The sequence below is a fragment of the Pholis gunnellus genome, assembly GCF_910591455.1.
Source record: "Pholis gunnellus genome assembly, chromosome: 14".
Taxonomy (NCBI): domain Eukaryota; kingdom Metazoa; phylum Chordata; class Actinopteri; order Perciformes; family Pholidae; genus Pholis; species Pholis gunnellus.
Genome location: NC_136541.1, coordinates 2525021 through 2544014, shown reverse-complemented (window position 1 = coordinate 2544014; position 18994 = coordinate 2525021). Strand labels below are relative to the sequence as shown.

Genomic DNA, 18994 nt, shown 5'->3' with positions numbered 1-18994 from the left:
ACTGCAGAGCCGAGTCTCTCTCCACTCACACACACAATGACTGACTTTGACCTAAAATAATGTCAATCTGGAGGAAATAACATTAAAATAAAGAAGTCAACTGAAGACGATTTGTGATGAAAGTTTTAAGGTGTTATATGTGGTATTTTAAGTATTACAGCTTTACTAAAAACACAAAAAAACATAAGATTTATAGAATGTATGTTCTCAATTGTTAATTATACCTTTTAGTGTTTTTATTTTTGCTTTATATTCCACTGTAATTTACAGAAATATCTCAGCAGTGACTACATAGACATTTTAATTAAGGAATATTGATATTTTGCTATTCATTGCAATATCCCCAAAAGGATTTAAAATGTGTATCCAGCCCAAATATTGTCTCTATACCTGCTTTATTTCTAAAGATAATCTCTCTAATGCTATTACATTCATGAAAGTCTCTACAATTTTAACTAGTTTATTACACATTTATCAATAAAGATACTGTAAAATACCAGATTTTTCCTACAACACTTAGTAGTCCCTTAACCATATTTTAAGAATTCAAATAACACTCGCTGTAGTTCTGTATTGTTAGCGGTTGAAGTTCTCTCAGCTCCAAAATGAGCAGTTTACGTAGAACAGCCTACAGAAAAGGCTCTTCCTGTTTCTATATATGAATAATAAAAACAATCCCAGAAAGTCAGAACACATCACAGCTGTTAGTCAACATGAAAACAGATGACTCCGTTGTGATCAGTGTTAAATTATCATAATTTACTGTTAAAAGTTGTGCCCTTTATACAATTAACTAGCAGAGAGACACCGCCACCTAGTGTGTGACTTGATAACTTGTGCAGCATTTCTAGAACAAGTGTTTGATATTCAAGACGAAAAAAAGACAAAGAGACAAATTAAAGTTTTAATAAAGTGAACAACGGTCTTGATAGAAATATTTAGCTCATCGTGTAAAAAGCATCATAGTCTCTGAGAGGATTTCCACCAATGTGCCTTCTTCCCTGAACCCTGTTAATTAAGTTTGACATGCAAACAGCCGCCTCTATAAATCTGATCTATACACAAGTAAACTGTTTTTATTGAGCTAAAGAACCTAAAGAAGAAGAGGAGAAAGACAAGGGCCGTGAACCAAACTAAAAACTAAACCTTTAACCAATCACAAAGCTGTTCTAGATGGTTCTGTTTGTATCTGCTGCTAATTAAAACAAAGGCAGCAAGACTCGTTTAAAGTCTACTGAAGTGGAGCCCGAGAGTCTAAAGGAAACAGCCAAGGCAACAAGTGCGAGCACCACCCCTGATTTATCATTAACACATGCCAGTCGGCAGATATAAGGAATTAAAACCATAAACATTATGGTTTAGAGTTGACAGTTATGGACTGTGGACCACATGGACTTCCATCGTCCTCGCTGATTGGTCCATTAGAGCGCTTCTTCACAGGTTGCTCCTCCATTTGGTGTTTGGTGAAGATTCGTTCACTGAGGCGGGAAAGAAAAGAAAAAGATTTACATTTGTATTTTTCTAAATCATGAAGACACACGCTCAACCTTCATGCACCCACAACGAGCCACAATGTCGCCTCCCTTCCCTCCAGCAGTATGTCCTGGGTCTTTTATTAGAACATGTTCGAAATGCATCAACTAAATCTAAATCTGATCCAAACACCAGAACTTCCCGCATTGCCAGATCGGTCTATTTTGGTGGAATTTGTGGCTGGACGACAGTGATGCTCTGAAACTCTCACAGCATTCTTACCCAGGCTGATGTGGCCGTCCTTCTCCAGTTTCTTCAGGTGATGGACCAGGTTCACGTTGGCTGCTTGGTGCAGGTTTTCAGGAGTGTCCTGAGGCAGAAGCAGTGAGAGAAGGAAACAGATAAAAAGGAAGCACTTTAGTCACATTTACACCATGAAATTTCACTGGTAATATTAGTCCTGGGACGTCTTTACTACGAACTACAAGGTTCCTTCAGAAAGGAAACTTTACTTTAAAAAAACTTTACTTTTAATGTTAATTTAATTAAGTATACACTACCCTCGGACCGGGGCGTTGTTGGTGGATGAATGTCCCCAGATCTTAATCTAGATCCTGGTTCCTCAACAGGTTCCTCGTCCCTTGTCCTGACTAAGACCACCTCCGTGTGCAGACGGGCAGCTCCTGTGATTGTTTGCAGGCTGCCACGAGCTAATCCTAGTTTTAGTATCATAATTTAGTACATTTCCTCTGTATTTTAAAAGGAACTTGCTAACGGCGCTCCCACTGTGACTTAAAAGCATCTCCACCCGGTGTGGAAGCCGCCGATCAAGCTCATCCAGAGCTGCAGAGACTATATTCTACAGCAGTGTAAATGTGGTCTAAAGCCGGTCAGCCCTCGACTACAAGCTGGAAAAAAAGAAACCATGAGAGCAGCCGGCGGGTTGGTCCCGACCTTATAGACGATCTTGACGAGGTCCATCGAGGAGAAGGGCTTTCCCGCTCCGGCCCGGGTGGCTGCCAGGATCTGCTGCTCCCTCTGCTCCCGGTGGCTGATGTAGTATCTGATCTTAGAGGCCGCATCCTGGACCACAGGTCCGTGACCTGCACAAGAAACAGCAGCAGGGTTTTTAGTTTCAAACGTCCGAAATGACGTCACAATGAAGCGTCAGACGGACTGATGGACACTCGTGTCGGGCCACGATTTTAACGAGGCAATTCTGTATAATCCATTTCCTCTTCAGGTAAAAACAACGGGACAAAAGGATGTTTCTTGCTTCCCGGTTGGCTCGACTGGATTGATTGACAGGAGGCGGGTCTTAGATAGGAACAGGAACAAAAGAAGCAAAACTGTTATTGTTAAACTGTGGTTGCACTGAAGCGTCCTCAGGTGTGTGTAACTGTATTACCTTGCCCTCAGAGGAGCTTCCCTGGGTAAATCAAAAAGGTGTTAAAATGCACCATCCAGTGTCCCAGACGTAGAACCGTGCGCTGGCTCACCGGGGTAGATGACGTCAGCCCGAGAGGCCAGCAGGATCTTCAGAGACTTCATGTATTCGTAGAGATCCTCGAACACGGCCGTGCCTTCGCCCAGGATGCAGTCTCCAGAGAAGAGCACCTGCTCCTCCTCCAGCAGCAGGGCCATGTGGTCATCGGTGTGGCCCGGGGTGAACAGCACTCTGGGACAAAAGACGCGTAAAAACGTGGCTCACTGGATCTTATTACACTTCTTTTTACATTATGTATTCTCATGTGCATGGACTGACTTGAGTGTGGCTCCCTCCGTCTGGACGACATCTCCGTCCTTTAGATAAGTGAAGCTTTTGTTTCCGGCCGACTCTCTGACGTCGCCGGAGCGAGGCAGTTTGCTGACTCGGACCTCAGAACCTGCAGGAGGGAAAAACCAGAGAGACGATGAACTGCAAAACAAACCATCGTTAAACATGTTACCTTTTTATTATCATTATTTCTATATTTCAGACGTTTTCATGCAACTTCTCGGGTGCTATTTTGACAATCAGACCGCGAGCGAGTTTGGATTGACCCTGATTTTTAGACTATTTCTCATTCAAACTAGAATTACCGCCTTGTTGTATTTTATCCTGCTAGACGTGTGTGAGAAATTGTCAGAATTAGCATATCTTTGTGCCAAATCGTGAAGAGATTGTCGCTCCGGCTTTGCTGAGAAACAGCATTTAAGAGAATGAGACGGACAGACGAAAAAAAGAAACCGCCTCTGGCATAAAAATACTGCCGAAATGAAGCGCGCTAAACTTTAAACAGAGGTCATTAAACCCGTCCCAGACACACTGTCCTCACCAGTGATGTCCCTGCAGATGTCCTCCACTCCGCCCGTGTGGTCTCTGTGCCAGTGAGTGACGACGATCTCCTGGATGCTGGCGTTGAACTGACTCAGCGCCTGTTTCAGACTGTTGATGTATTCGGGCACGGCGGGCTCTCCGGTGTCTATCAGCACTCGCCTGGATTAATAACCACACATTTGAGACAGCATGCATGTGTTCAGGGTTTCAAGTATTTTTAAGTATCTGTATTCACACATCATTTAATAACCGTTTTTGCATTTTATCATAAACTTGGACTCTCGATTTTCTGCGATTAATCGCATTGTTATGCGCAAAATTCAATAATGAATTAAAAAGTAGTGTATTGCTCACTTTTATTTTAAAAGTGCTGCTATATGAACCAAAGTGCAATAACATTTGGTTTGCAAACACTTTAAACACATAAGATGCTTTTTAACAGCAGTGTTCCTTTTGCACAGTAGCAGTTATAACACAGTTATAATGATTCTGATAATAGATATTCAGCCGGTGTTCATAACTTTATCTTCATGTGTGTAAGAGATGCAATTTGAAATATTCACCTTGAAAACTGCAAACCTATCTACTTCATGTTTTTAATGTTGTTAAATTCTCAATAGCGATAACTAAATGATATGCTTATCATACCAATTACAAACAAAAACACTTTAGCTTAAATAATTTAAATGAATCATTTCTTTTTTTTGGTATTTTGGTCAGACACATATGCAACGCTGATTACCGTAATATGTGTGGTATTTGCTATAAATGTAGGTTGGTAGAGGGTGATAAGAAGCTGTACAGGGCGGGACTTAGGACCCAGGGGAATGTAGGTGAAGGAAATAGGAAGAGACGCCACACAAACCGCTAGGTGCAGGCGGCCGGTTCTTGTGTTACATAATAAATAAATAATAAATACAAAATATTAAAACGCGATCAAATAATTGTCGGCTGCAATTCAGTAAACATTGTTTCTTTAGCCTACAAGAAAGGAAACATTTCAAACATTTGAGAGAAAACAAAAGTAAGCTCCGTTTCAGTAACCAGAGTCACCTTTGCCCGGTTCCGACCAGGTACGTGTTGGTTCCCTGCAGGGTCATCGGGCCCGGGTTGCAGCCCAGAACCCGGACCACTCTGGCGGACAGCTGCTCTATCCGAGGAAGAACAGCAGCACTCATAGTCGGAGGGGAAGTAACGTCAGCTGCAAAGAAAAGGAGCAAAACACACGCCAAAAAGTCTAACCGGATGTGTAACGGAACCTGCATGGTGGTGAACAATATTTACTTCCTGTCATGTCCCAAAGCAGCCTTCAGAGTAAAAGTCTCAATTTCACAACGTTACTTCGGTCGGAGTATTGGTTATATTTTGTTTAAATTCACGTGGTATTTATACTAGTACCTCTATTTGGTGCAGTATACTTTATGTACTGTATTGTTAATTATCATGTTGACACAAAAACGTAACGTAACGACTCGTAATCATTTTTTTCAGATTGTTCAATATGTTTTAATACATTGTGATTTATCTTGATTGCTGCAATGACGAATAATGATTTGCCATATATCATTGTTATATATATATATTTTTGGTTTCTGTTTCATATTGATTATTGTCAGCTGACCTGTGGTGCATTGCTCTGATTACATTGTAGGTCCCATTGCCTTACCTTTCTACCTATTCTAGTGTGTAAATTGCTGTTTTTTTTATTTTAAATTTTATTTCTTATGGAAGCATTCCTGCAGAGGTTCACTGTGTTAAACACCTTCTCTCGGTATATAAATAGCTTTCTTCATTTGCTTCCGTTCACACACATGTGCAAACTCTCTCGCTTACATTGTCTTCACATTAGTTCCATATAAATGCTCTTTATAGATGCTTAAAATAAATAAATGCATTCAATTAGTGCAAAAAGCAAAGGCACCTCCAACCAGGCTGGTGACAACTCAATGGTCCCATTACAGGACATTTACTGAATATCTGTCACAATAAATGTCACCTGACCACACATAAATATCAGCAGCACAGACCCAACACTAGGTGGCGCCGTCGTACAGTCTGATTAAGGCTGAATCACTTCTCAAGCTCCACTGAGGCACTTTAAAAAAAGATATGAAAAGTTCCTGGATTATCAGTGTTTTACTACTTGGTAATGATGATGACGCTCACCAAGTCTTCACAGTTCAACCTCAGCTATCAGAGCTGACCGGATACATTACTAATGTTGTTATTGTCCTCATTAATAGTCGTTTCTTGTTATATCTCAAAGAAAGAGGGAGAAACCAAATCATTAAAAGCTGTTTAACCACTTAAAAGTACCCACTGAATGGCTACTGCTCTGTATGTTACCCTGACCTTTCACCTCTATATGAAATATCCCAAAATTAATAGACAAATTACTTAAAAAACTTATTTAATGAAGTTTTTAGAGAAGTCTGAAGGGAGTTTTGCTCTACTGACTGACTACAGGCCCGATCAAAATCCCATCACAGTGAAAAAAATACTTCAATATTCCTGCATTTTTCTATAATTACGGTTCTAGTCTTACAGTTGACATCATTCAGGCTGAGCAGCGTTCCCTTAAGGTTATTGGACAGCAGGTATCAGGAGCCAATCAGCTCCTCTGAGAGCTTCATCTGTATGCTGGTTCATTTACGTTGTCTGATAGTTGGTTTTAAAGTTTTTGTTCGATGTGTTTGGGACCAGAATTGTTGACCAGTGGCATGTATGAAGAGATTCCAATCGTTTTTTTAAAGATGTGCTCCATGCTTGGAAGTATATGTGAAGTTGTGCCTGAAATCCCTCTTTCCTGCTTTGCTGTTTCACTTCAGTCCCGTGTGTGTTGCTCTTTTAAATGCTGCCATAGAAGAAGATTTGACTATAAATACTATAAGAAGTTAGTTATACTGGTGACATGTGTAAATGTCAGCCTACAGTGTGATTTGTCCCTCAGAATCAGTCAGCTACGATTCCCACTCCCATTGATGGTGCCCATCAATGACGATATATATATATATATATTGACCTGCTTTTCATTTTACCGTCAAGTGGACCTCGATCCTGGACCACGATGGATCCAGGTCTCTGTGAAGATGTGGGCTCCCGCTGCTTTCATCCGTATTATTATTCTGAGACTGGACATCAGACAGCCAAGAGCATGCTGGGTAGTGGTCCGAGCTGGGTTAGCTTAGCTTCCATCTCGGCTCTCCTACCTCTTTATCCTGGGGCAGTTCGGTCCTGCTGGTCTGGCTGGTTGGTCGGGGCACGGGGGGGGGGGGGGGGGCGGTGATCGTGTAAAAGTCCACTGCACTTAACCCATTCACCACTCTTCCCTTTCTGATGACGACGAATGTATTCTGTCGTATGCATTTTGTGTCTGTAATCATTTTGTGTCTCTATGAGGTTGTTTTGCCCCTTTTCACAGTCATTGTGAGTCTCTTTTTGAGTCTCTTTGCAGCTGTTTTGTGTCTCTTTGTAGTCGTATGTTTCTTTAACTTTGTGTCTCTATGAAGTTGTTTTGCCCCTTTTCACAGTCATTTTGAGTCTCCGTGCAGCCGTTATGTGTCTCTTTGTAGTCATCGTATGTTTCTTTGTGGTCATTTTGTGTCTCTTTTAGTGACATTTTGTAGGCGAACGCCAAAGGGGGACACTTTGGGTCCCTGGGCCTGTGCCTGGTAATCCATCCATGAGTATCTGTGATCCCCTTTTTGCCTTTTCATGTTGCAAAACCCGAAGAAGCAATTGAAGGATGAAGAGCAATAAAGAGGAATCTTCTGGTTCCACTGTTATTAAAGTACACAAGATGCTTTGGGCAGCGAGAGCAACAACAGCAATCACCACAGACAGACCTGGTTGCAGCTTTATCACTTTAAAATCACAATTAAAACAGAATGTCAAGAGCCTCTCGCCGACGCGACTGTCAGACCGTAGAGTGCGTGGTGAGCTACGTGGGGCCGCTTCCCCTTCACTTCCTCTAATGAGCATCGAATCTCTTACACAGAGCATGACGGGATCACAGGTTGGGAGGGAAATGTGGGTGGCATGACTGGCACCGACCGGTAAGCTATAGAAAAACACACCGTGGTAACCAATTATAACTGAAGATTACTTTCCTCTTTAAAAAATAATGTAAATTGCAGCCCGTGTTTCACTGGTGGAATGCGTCTCCACGGGTCCTTCAAACTGATCTTCTTCACTTGTGAACGTGAGCTGCGACAGCCATGGAATGAATAACGAGGGACGGACATCAACAAGACAAAATCAACGGCATGTACAGACAGATTCGTCTTTAACTTAATATATTTTCTTGCTGAAACAGGATATTAGGCCATAATCTAATGAAGGGATCATTCAAAAGTGCAAACCAGTTGGACGTCATCTTGGGAGCAAAAAGCAGTTTTATGTTTTATTCCTTGTTTGCAAAAAACCCTTTTGAGTCTTAATGTGACAAATAAATCAGCTGGTTAAATCAAGTTTCACTCAGATTTCTACCTCCTGTCTTCAACTAGTTCCAAATGCTGAAGCAAAGCACAATGGAACGCGTTACTCCCCTCCTCACGCTCCCCGTTAGAACACGGTCTCGTCCGTCCTCACATTGTGTCCCAAAAACTAAATGTCAACGACCTGAAATCTGTCCAAATCCAAGACTGCGTGTTCTCGCTGCTCCGTGAAGCACTTTGGATCAAGTGCGCGGCGCTTTAAGTGCCACATAAATAAAGCTGAGATCACGTTGATGGGGGGGGGAGGGATTGTTAAGTTAAAAAAAAGTCATATTTCTAATGTGACATAAATGCTTCTATGGATACATATTTGATTTGTGTTCAGTGTAATTTCCTTTTAATTTACCAACACATCCCCGGCGCCTACTACAATACAGCAATAACTAAAGTACTTTATAAGAGGGAACACGAGGGATGATCTTCTCCAACAGGCTGTACATTATGTTGAACCCATTAGTTCTCTTCCCGAGTGCACGGACAGTAATCCTACAGGCATTACAGCACCAGGTCGATGCAGTCAAATGAAGTCGATGGAGACCCACGCTTCCTCCTCATAACGCCTTGTTTGATATTTGTCTCCAATAAATTGTGGCCCATAAAAATGGGTGTAAAAGAGGGGATAATTCAGCTCTCTATAATATTTACAGGTAGAATAGGTGGAAGGGGGGGGGGGGGGGGGGGGGGGGAGCAGAGAGACATTATTTCCCTAAATGAAATAGATCCTGACATCTGGGCGTCCAAGGGCCCCATCCTCCGCTCTCTCCCTCTCTCTCTTTGTAATTACACGACATAATGGTGGTGCAGGCGGCTCGTAATCTCCCATTATAATCAGTCTCGGCTGCCTCCACTAGCTCTCCACCACGGATTCTAATTCAATATAAATGTAAATGACTGAGGGAGAGAGAGAGAGAGAGAGAGAGAGAGAGAGAGAGAGAGAGAGAGAGAGAGAGAGAGAGGGAGGGGGGGAGGGGGAGGGAGGGAAGGTGAGAGTGGGGGCGTCAGGAACAGTATGGTGTGTAAATGTTGAGTCTGATCTCCACACGAATCCCTACTTATTTGACTAGAAGTCGTATACGTCTTAATAATAATATGGACGAATTGAATGTGGACTGTGAGGCCCGTAGACTGTTGGGGGGGGATGGGCAGTTAGTCGTATTAAACATTCATTTGTTCAGGCTGTTCTTATACAGCGTTCGTAGAAAAACCTACGAAAAGTAATGCTCTGTAATACGTAGAATCAATTCGTATGTAATGCATGGGCAAAATGGGGTGGGGACGGGGTTCTGGTCTTTCACGATCTTAAACCTAAGTAAGTATTTCACGATCTTTTCCTAAACATAACTAAGTATTTCACGATCTATTCTTAAACCTAACTAAATATTTCACGATCTTTTCTTAAACCTATCTCAGTATTTTACGATCTATTCCTAAACATAACTAAGTATTTCACGATCTTTTCTTAAACCTAACTAAGTATTTCACGATCTTTCTCTAAACATAACTAAGTATTTCACGATCTTTTCTTAAACATAACTAAGTGTTTCACGCTCTTTTCCTAAGCAAGAGCATTTCGGACGATTCTGTTTTAATTTGTTCAGGTTTTGTCATCTTGGTCTCTGAGAGTTACACCTCCACCTGAATATAGTGGAAGTGATTGGGCAACTGAGCGCTAATCCCGCCTCCTCGTACGCAGACTAGCCAATCAAAGCCTAGCATCGGCCAGCTCTGACCAGAGTCCGATAACTATAGCATGACATCATCGCACAGTTCACCCTTCAGCTTTAGGAATCATTACAATTTATAAATACAATGTGTTGTTCATTATCACTGCTGCATTTAAGATTATGTGTAAAATAAAGTTCGCTTGGCCTTTAACATGTGAAATGTACTATACTTCTACTTTTTTTATTAGTGTTTGTTATTATTATTGTGAAAAAAACAAACAGTTTAGTCTCATAACCCTCTTAATAAATGCCATTAAAGATCCTGCTAAGTGAGTAATATTGATTGAGAAAAGCCCATTTTTCTTTCATAATTAATTCGCTTAATATTGCATTTTGGAAAGAAGCCCGTCTTCTGTCATGTGGGCTTTAACAGAAGATGATATCAAGTTAATTTAAAATTCCACACTGAACATGGCACCTTTGATACCTGCAAAGTAACTGTGAAAAATCTCATCGCAGCTTCAGTCTGCGGTGAGGAATGAGGCAATATGTTACCAAACTGTATCGCAATTCATAATTCAAAATGCAGCGTAATTAACTTTCTTCTCCGGAGCCTTAATGTGATTCCAAATTAAATAAGTGGAGGGGGGGGGGAGATATCAATTTAGAAGACGAGGGAGTAAGAGTCAGACTAAGTAAGTAGTAAGAGACAGTGAGCAGTGGTGGTAAAGAGAGAACAGATTAGAAAAAGACCAAAAAATGTGTGATTTCACGTTTCATTTTAGTATTTTATCTTTTGATTCTGTTGTTGATTACAGGATGTACCGAAGTATTTAGGGCTTTAAAGGAAATACAAAGAGTGGTCGACCGTGTCTCGAGGCAAAGGTGTTTTTAAGTCGCCTACGAAATGATGTTTCCTTTAATTACGTTCTGAGGGAAGCTCATTTTCTCCAGCATTAGTTTTAAACATGTGGTTAACGTTTGTTAATTGAAACAAAACAAAACAAACTAAAAAGATGGCTGCTTGTGTTGGACGAGTTTGATTGAGGGAGACCGGGTTGGTGCAGGTAATGCGCCCCGAGGTGTGTGTTCATCTGGCAAATGGACCTCTAGTGGCACAACATTGACGTCGTCTACATGCACCAAATATTCTGTTTTTTTGCCCTTATTCCGAAAAAGACAATATTCCTAATGGGTGATGAAGATGATTATTCGACTGATCTTACGTTTTACATGCAGCTGTGCATATTCAGATTAACGTAAAACGACCCCTCACCCGCATCCTCATTACCGGGGCCAGTGAATCCCACGTCGTCTCCGTTCTCGGCTGTGGTTCTCGGGTCCATACCCGAACATGTCGTTATATGGAAAAGGAACAGCAGGAGCCGCCTGAGTCATCTTGCTTCTTTGCGCTTTTAAAAGTTCTCCAGCGGTGGAGGACTTGTTCAACCGTGTGAACTCAGCCTCCCTCTTTCATTCCCTTCAACCACCTTGTTGAAAAGGTCAGCGTTGTGATATTTGCATACATCCCAAAAACTTGTTGATATCCACGTCGTCCATAATGTTTAAACTGTACGTTTCTCCTTCAGACCAGAAATGTGGGCTCTTCTTTTGGACATGCATCTCTACTTCAGCTTTGTAAACTATTGGCCAGTTGGTTTGTGTTCAACGCACACAGAGCCAGTCGTAAACAGGAAAGAGGTCGTGTGTCGCAAAGTGCCATAAAAACCTCTATTGAGACGCATATTCTGAATGTGTATACGTGTCCAAAGAACGCTCCTAAAAGGCCTTATTCAGAATATCCAAACAGAATATTGTGATGTATTCAGAAGAATAGCAGTCAATGGTATACGTGTGTCACAAAATTCAATCTATTGCGTTCCTGTACAGGGACACAAATTATCTTTTTATTTGTATCTCTCCGCATTAAAACAATGCAAATGGAAAATCAGGACATGTTTCGTGAAGTACAACTGTGGTGTGAAGGGGGGAGGTGGATTGGGGGGAGGTGGAGCCAAAAACTGACAATTTGGTGTCCAAGTAAATGAAACCTTTAGATTTTATTTGTGTGCGTATCTCACAAACTGCCATGAGACCGTGTTGGTTTGTCTGAGCAGCATCGCGGAGGCGATACCCTCCAATGTACCACAAGGCTGGATACGAGAGACAGTTACTCAGCGGCAGACACAAGTTCCCTCCGGACTAAATTAAAGTGACTCTCCACCGACATGCTGACTCACTGGCAAACAGAAAGGCAGGTGGACAGACAGTAGAGAGACAGTATGCTGTATACATTTACACTACATGTAAATCATGTAATAAAAAGGAGACGTGGCGTCCTGCCTCCATCCAGCCAGCCACGGACTTAGAATCCAAGTAAATACAAGAAAAAACTGCAGTGACGTCTTATGTCCGATTAGGAAAAAGCAGACAGACAGACAGACAGAGAGAGAGAGAGAGAGAGAGAGAGAGAGAGAGAGAGAGAGAGAGAGAGAGAGAGAGAGAGAGAGAGAGAGAGACAGACAGGACAGTGATCTGGAGTCTAACACTGTCTGATTTGGAGGCCGGCCAACTAGGGGAAAACTGTCAGACACTGGCAGGAAGCTGCTGATTAATCTGAGCAGTGATGGAGAAAAAAATCCTTAGAGAGGCAGCGTGTGTGTGTGTGTGTGTGTGTGTGTGTGTGTGTGTGTGTGTGTGCATGTGTGTGTGTGTGTGAGAAAGAGAGAGCGAGAGAGGGGAAGGTAGCAAAATATGACAAAGTATGACAAAAGGGACAAAGAGGGAGGGAGAGCCATTTAATGTTCTGTTGTAGATCGTTCGTATCCTTTTTTTTTATTCCTCTGATTTCGCAGCGCTGCTCATCCAACATTGGTGCCAATAAAGCAAATTGAATAGAAATTGAACGGAGAGCGGAGAGAACGGGAGTGAAAGGATGAATTAAGGACAAAACAGATGGGAGAGGAAGACGGAAGACAGCGATAAAGACGTGGAGAGAGGTGTGACACAATAAAAAGGGGGGAGAGGGTATCTGGAGGGGAAAAATAAAAGTGGATGATATCTGTTGAGGAAGGTGTGAGGAGGTGTGAGAGGAACGAGGGAGAGACAGGAAGTTGGCTCTTTGGCTCTTTAATTCGGGCAAACATCCAGCCACCACGCAACACTTGTTTTTTGACAACACGTCAACTTAAAATAAAGAAATAAATGATTTGCGCTCCCTGGCGCCCACGTTTGGATTTGGGTGGGAAAACGGGAGGAGTGACAGGCCGGCTTGCTGCAGACGGTGAAATCAAGCGGACAGTGTGGCAATTTAGAGAATGGACACCGACGTTCTGGTTAATCGAGTGTCAGGTAGTCCAGACGTCCTCCTCTCCCGCCGTGTCCTCCTCCAGATGGGACACGGAGACACAAGTCAGTCGCCCTACGCCTCAAACTATAACGCTCTAGGTTCCCCTCGATGCACAGTGTGTTTTCAAAATAAAATTCCCTCGTAGGTTTACTTAGTTTTTAGGTTCATATTAGGAAAAGATTGTGATTTGGGTTAACATAAATAAAGACAAACAGGACCTTCACTCAGGCAAAGTGTCCTCACACAATGATTCCAATGTCTTATGAAAAAGTTCCTCCTCCTCTTTCGTGCGTTTTTAGTACGAAAGTCCAGCGACACGTTTTAATTTCTGCTCATTACATGCGTACAAATCTTTTCAAAATAAACTTCTGTCTTCACAGGAAACAACTTAGTTAGGGTTCAAATAACTATGGAAGTGCAGCGTTACCGACATTACGACAGTTACGTGACAAATAAATGAACGAATTAGCACGAACAACGGTCTCCTGGGTTTAGTTCGACCCATCCACCTCCCCTTCTGCCCACCCTGTGAAGGTGTTATTGTGGTCTTTAAACTTCCTAGTGGATGATTAAGTGAATTACATACGATTTATTTGGGGACATCTATGAATAATTAATATCCGTAGGTGTAGATACGAACGGTGTATGAGGGGTATGTCTTGTTTACTCAGTATTTTAGGTTTACTTATGCAACAACTCTAGGTGTTTAATTAAGATTGTGATGTAAAATTATTCAATGTTTACTTGATTTCACAAGGGAACTGTGTGAATCCACAGGAGGTCAGAGGTCAGAAAAACAACTGGCAGTGAATGTAAAGATATAACTCCATGCTTCATCTTTTATGTCAATACCTTTGACTCAGCTGAGTGAAATACGTAAATTGTTTTTTTCCTCTATTTTATTAACCTTATATGGGATAATTAGAACACTTCCTCATACCTAAACAACATAATAGGCTGTTTAACAAGAGTCGGGAGTGTTGGAGTCAAACAAACAGGACTTTCACCAGACGAGTAAAACCTCTGGAGACCAGTTGAATGAATACGAAACACAAACTGTGCTTTTTTTGGTTTAAAGCTTTTCAAGATTGCTTTTTATCAGATTGCTGACATTCTACAATGTGATTTACTCATCCACTTACATTTGGCCGACAGAAAAACAAATAGAAGCTTTTCTATAAATATATATATATATATATCTATATAAAACAGGGAGAGGAATTCATCGCCTGCTGTCTCGTAGGAATGTGTTTCCCTTCGCCGGTCATCATCTCATCTCATTTGTTTCACCTCTGTCCCCTCTGAATATCACATCCAGACAACACGGAATCACTTTCAAATGGCATGGCAGCCACCGGCGACCCGAGCACATTTGCAATTCAGATTCAAATCACCTCGGCGAGAGCAAAAAGGTTTTAAATATTAAATATCCAAAAGTCCAAACGTGATCCTGGATGATTGGGTGTCATGTCAACAGCAAAGTTCCCTTTAATTACGTATTCAAAGTGCACGCGGTGCGTTCACTCGCCCCTCATGTCTCCGCACACTGATGCGGAGTCAGGTCTTTATTTCCAGATGCACTGCGGGAGATCGCCTGTCGAGGGACTCGTTGCTTTCGGATCTTGATCTAAATAAGTGCCGCGCTTTCTCTGCACGTCTACAAGTTTTAATGGTGTCTGCCCACGCATGCAGAGGCGAGCGTATTTTGGCGTCGGGCATGCAAAACACTATTATTTTAGAAAACAAGACATGCAAGGTTGTAGCGGCATCCAGCTCAGCTCGTGCTGCTGAAGGTCCGTCCTCTGAACAGCCTGGTTAGGAAGAGTGAACAGATGATTGAGTTGCTGCTTGCAGGTACAGAAGGACCGGCCGCATATGAGCAGGTTCATATTTGATCATGTTGACGTCCGATACCGACGCACAAAATGCAAGTGTTGTTTTTAATTGGGTGTTTGTACGGTCAATGTTCAGGACATGGTGGTTTATGTTATCATACGTTCTGAAAGGATTAAAAAATGAGTCTCTGCATCATCTGTCCTAATAATTGGCTGAAATTCCTGTATTAAAAAGTTTGTGCCACAACAAAAAAAGCATCAACATGTTCACATCTCAAACCACTCCTGCTGCGTCATCTATCCCTCCACTTCAACGTTCAACACGTCCCAAACACTCAGGAGGGAATTAGAAATGAGTCCCTCAAGGTTCACGACCAAACAAACCCAAGTTGGTAAATCACGTAAGAAACAAACTTCTGCTTTTACCGAAAAACTGTGAAGCCGTGTTGCCTGAAAAACACTCTTCCTCCTCCTCCTCCTCCTCCTCCTCCTCTCTTGGTTTGAAGATTGCTCGGCGCCGAATGAAGAATGAGCCGCGTCAAGCTCACAAAAAAAGGCAGTTAAGTTAAGCCTCACTTTTCATTCTCCCATTTAGGCCCAGGGAATGAATCTCCAGATAATACTCACACCTTTGGCCTCGGGAATTGAAAAGCCCCCGCGAGTCTGCGGGACGCGAGGCCATATTGGATCTGGGGAAAAAGGGCCCCAGACGCCATTACAGCTCATTTAAAGTTAAAGATGGAAGTTTTTTTTTTTTGCCCTGGGGTGTATAGAGTCTCCTCAGAGTGGAGAGAGCTTATATTAGTCATAGCCGGCAGAACAATAGAGTTAGAACAGATAGAAGGGAAGCCGTTCAAAACCATGCAGGAGGCCACGTCTGTGAGCCAGAGTGTTACTTACTCTGTGGTTTTAGATTGACTTACATTATGTTAAACTGTGTTTTAAATTGGAAAAGAGAAGTCTGAAAAATGTATTCAAAGTTAATCAACGGAGAGAAAAATACCCCAAAAATTGTAAAATAAGCAAAATCTCTCTTGATTTATTACCTCAGTAAACATTGTAAACATGAGTTTATGGTCTCAATCTCTAGTTTCAAGTCTTCTTCAATACAGCATGATGTTCATTTAGTAAATGATGGTCCATTTAGAGTCAAACAGACCATAAAGCAGGGGATGCTTTAGGGGCGGGGCTACACAGTGATTGACAGGTCTCTACCACGGCGTTGTCCGGTCTGGGACTCGTCCGTGTTTATTGTGAATTACACTATTTTCTATTTCTATTTATTCAGTATTTCTAAAAATGTCTTTGTCGGCGACTGGTTGTTCTTAGCTCCAACCTCTCGTGTCACTTCTTGGTTGCAAAAACCAAGATGGCAACGACACGAATGCCTAAATCGAGACTTCAAACCCACACACACACACACACACACACCAAGGGGTGACTATGTGCACTTCTTATATACAGTCTGTGGTTCTTCTGCTGCGAAAACCAGGAACATAATATACATAGATTCCCCCAACGGGGCCGCTCCAGCCTGTTCCTCATTGGTACACCGTGTAATAAATAAACATATATAAACATTTCTCACCATTTAGAGGTCAGTTTCACTGCACACAGGTGAGTTTATGTATATTAGGTAGTTTGTGATTTGGGTGAACTGTCTGTGTACCAATCATTTCTAAACACACATCATTTGGGGGCCAAATAAAGAAAAAGAATCATCACGCAGAGGATCCAGGAGTCACACCTGCTGCTGTGTGCTTTCTGAATTGTCAGTGTGTGTGTGTGTGTGTGTGTGTGTGCCCAATCAGCTGTGCGAGCCCCTGTTACCGGCCCCCCCCCCCCCCCGCTCCTCCCGATTGGCTGCCTCGCGTCAGTTCACACTGCCCCCCCATTGGCCCGGGCGCACGAGGGGGGGGCGGCGGCAGTTTTGTCGCTGTTGCTAGGATCCTGTTGCTACAGGTTCCTGGGCTGTTGCTAGGAGACATGCGATGCATTATGGATGTTGTTATTTTTTTTTTCTTTTTCTCGCGGGGCAGCGAATCTGAGATGCTGATGACTGGACTCTCTCTCACCCGTCGCTCTCTGTCTCTCTGTCAGTTCCTGTCACACTCTCGGTGTCCGTCACTCTCGTGTCTCCGTCGCCGGTTCTGATCCGCTTTAACGGCGTGACCGTGGTGTGGTACGGTATTGCCAAATCAGCTTTGAGACACATTCAGATGGGATAAATATTTCATTTTCCTTTTGGAATTCAACTCATCCTTCTGGACGACGTCGTAGCTGCTGCTGTGTACAAGCTTCCTCCTGAACAACACGAGGAAGATTCACTTCCTCGTGTTCCTCGTGTCCTTCCTCGTGTCCTTCCTCGTGTCCACCCAGGTGCTCATCGAGTCTCTTGCCATCTAGAACTTGGATCCAGGGGATCCAAGGTCGGCCTTGCGGATCTCTGCAGCTCATCCAGAATGCTGCTGCCTGTCAGATTTACCAAATGTATTGACCCATAATAGTAATCTAGTTTTTTTTGGAGGGATTAAGGTGGTTGAATAGTTGCGTTCAACCCTCAACGTGCTGGTTGAACGCAACACTTTTTTCAAGGTGTTTTACCGATTGGGCAGAAGCCTCCTTCACGCGTGGTTAGTGTTGTGAAATGGTCGCAGTTAAGAGGTTTTTAGCCAACACAAAATATCGCTCATACAGACGCTGAAGGGCGCCTTGTGCACCGGCATCAAGTGTCTGTATTCAACGCTCTGTGAGTGAGACCAAACTAAACTAAAACAAGTCAAACTGTGACAGAAGAAGCCCAAAAAGGGTTTAAAAAGTACCGGCGGTATCGCTTCGTGTAATTAGGTTTGATAAAAAAAACGTCAGGTTAATTAACTGAGCTGGGATGTTCTACAGCACCGCATTGGTATTAAAAAAAGACTACTTCCTTCCCCCTCTCACTTCTCTCTGGTTTGAGAATCAGGATTATTGAGCACATGGTGAACTGCTCGTGTAACCTTGCACTCTGCTGCAAGATAAAAAACCACCACCACCACCACCAGGCCTCACGCTTCAAATGTGAAGTGCACCGAAAATGAAATGAGCGTCATTACCTTTCGCGTTGTCAGTGCAAACAGAGCTGCTGCAGCCGATCTTTCCCCCTCTCGTACTGCACAGACATGCCGGGTCATCGTGCATCAGAGAGCCGCCTCGCTCTCTGATCAAAGTCGTCGCCCGTCGGCTTGATGGAAGGTGACAAAAGCTGCTCGCAACGCCAACCTCCGTGGTCCTTCGCTGTGTGCGCTGCAGTGAAGTGAATGCTGCTCAACAGGACAAAAAAACACTCTGCTTGATATTCTTTGTTTGATAAACTTGAAGCACGGGGGGGTTCATTCATGCAGTCGTGTTATTGTGCAAACAACAAACTGCCCAAATGTTCAGCAGGTAGTCTGGTGGTAAATGGACGACCTGTTTGACTCGTAGCACAGTCAAGTAGTTCTGGAAGTTTGTAAGAACACCCCCCGATACTAAGTACAAGTGCATCTTATTACATTATAGCCAGAGACGCCACCGCAAATGTGTTTCTCACTTAATTAAGCCCCGATTTCACCACAAGATGTGCATTCTGCGCATCTTTCCAGTTTATTCGACTTCATGAAAATAAACAGCCTCGTCCATCAGCCACTCTGGATGTGAAACACTTGGCGTGACAAGTGTAAAAGAGGCCCAAGAGTCAAATCAGGAGTGTTAATGTGACGATAAACATTCAGCGCCAGTCTCTGAAAAGAGACATTTTGAGTTGTGTTTAAGGATTTAGTTGACTAATAACTTCACGTTACTTTAGGAAATCACGTGAGCAATCATTTTAACTGGAA

The 18994-nt window shown here is 42.7% G+C and overlaps 1 protein-coding gene across 1 annotated transcript; it reads right to left on the bottom strand.

The window, feature by feature from the left end:
* Positions 1–896: 896 nt before the first annotated feature.
* Positions 897–5032, bottom strand: lactb2 (lactamase, beta 2). Its single transcript, XM_079173929.1, has 7 exons — positions 4847–5032; positions 3792–3952; positions 3239–3359; positions 2973–3151; positions 2428–2576; positions 1756–1843; positions 897–1478 (listed from the first exon to the last, which is right to left on the bottom strand). The coding sequence occupies exons 1-7, from the start codon at positions 4969–4971 to the stop codon at positions 1435–1437; spliced, it is 867 nt and encodes a 288-aa protein (XP_079030055.1). The 5' UTR covers positions 4972–5032; the 3' UTR covers positions 897–1434.
* Between the last annotated feature and the right edge of the window lie 13962 nt (positions 5033–18994).

Bases quoted from the DNA above. Each gene is read 5' to 3' on its own strand.
- lactb2 (XM_079173929.1), bottom strand. From the start codon at position 4,971: ATGAGTGCTGCTGTTCTTCCTCGGATAGAGCAGCTGTCCGCCAGAGTG. The intron at 3,360-3,791 runs GTGAGGACAGTG...TCCCTCCTGCAG, and splicing joins CATCTGCAGGGACATCACTG to GTTCTGAGGTCCGAGTCAGC. The intron at 1,479-1,755 runs GTAAGAATGCTG...TTCCCGCCTCAG, and splicing joins GGACGGCCACATCAGCCTGG to TGAACGAATCTTCACCAAAC.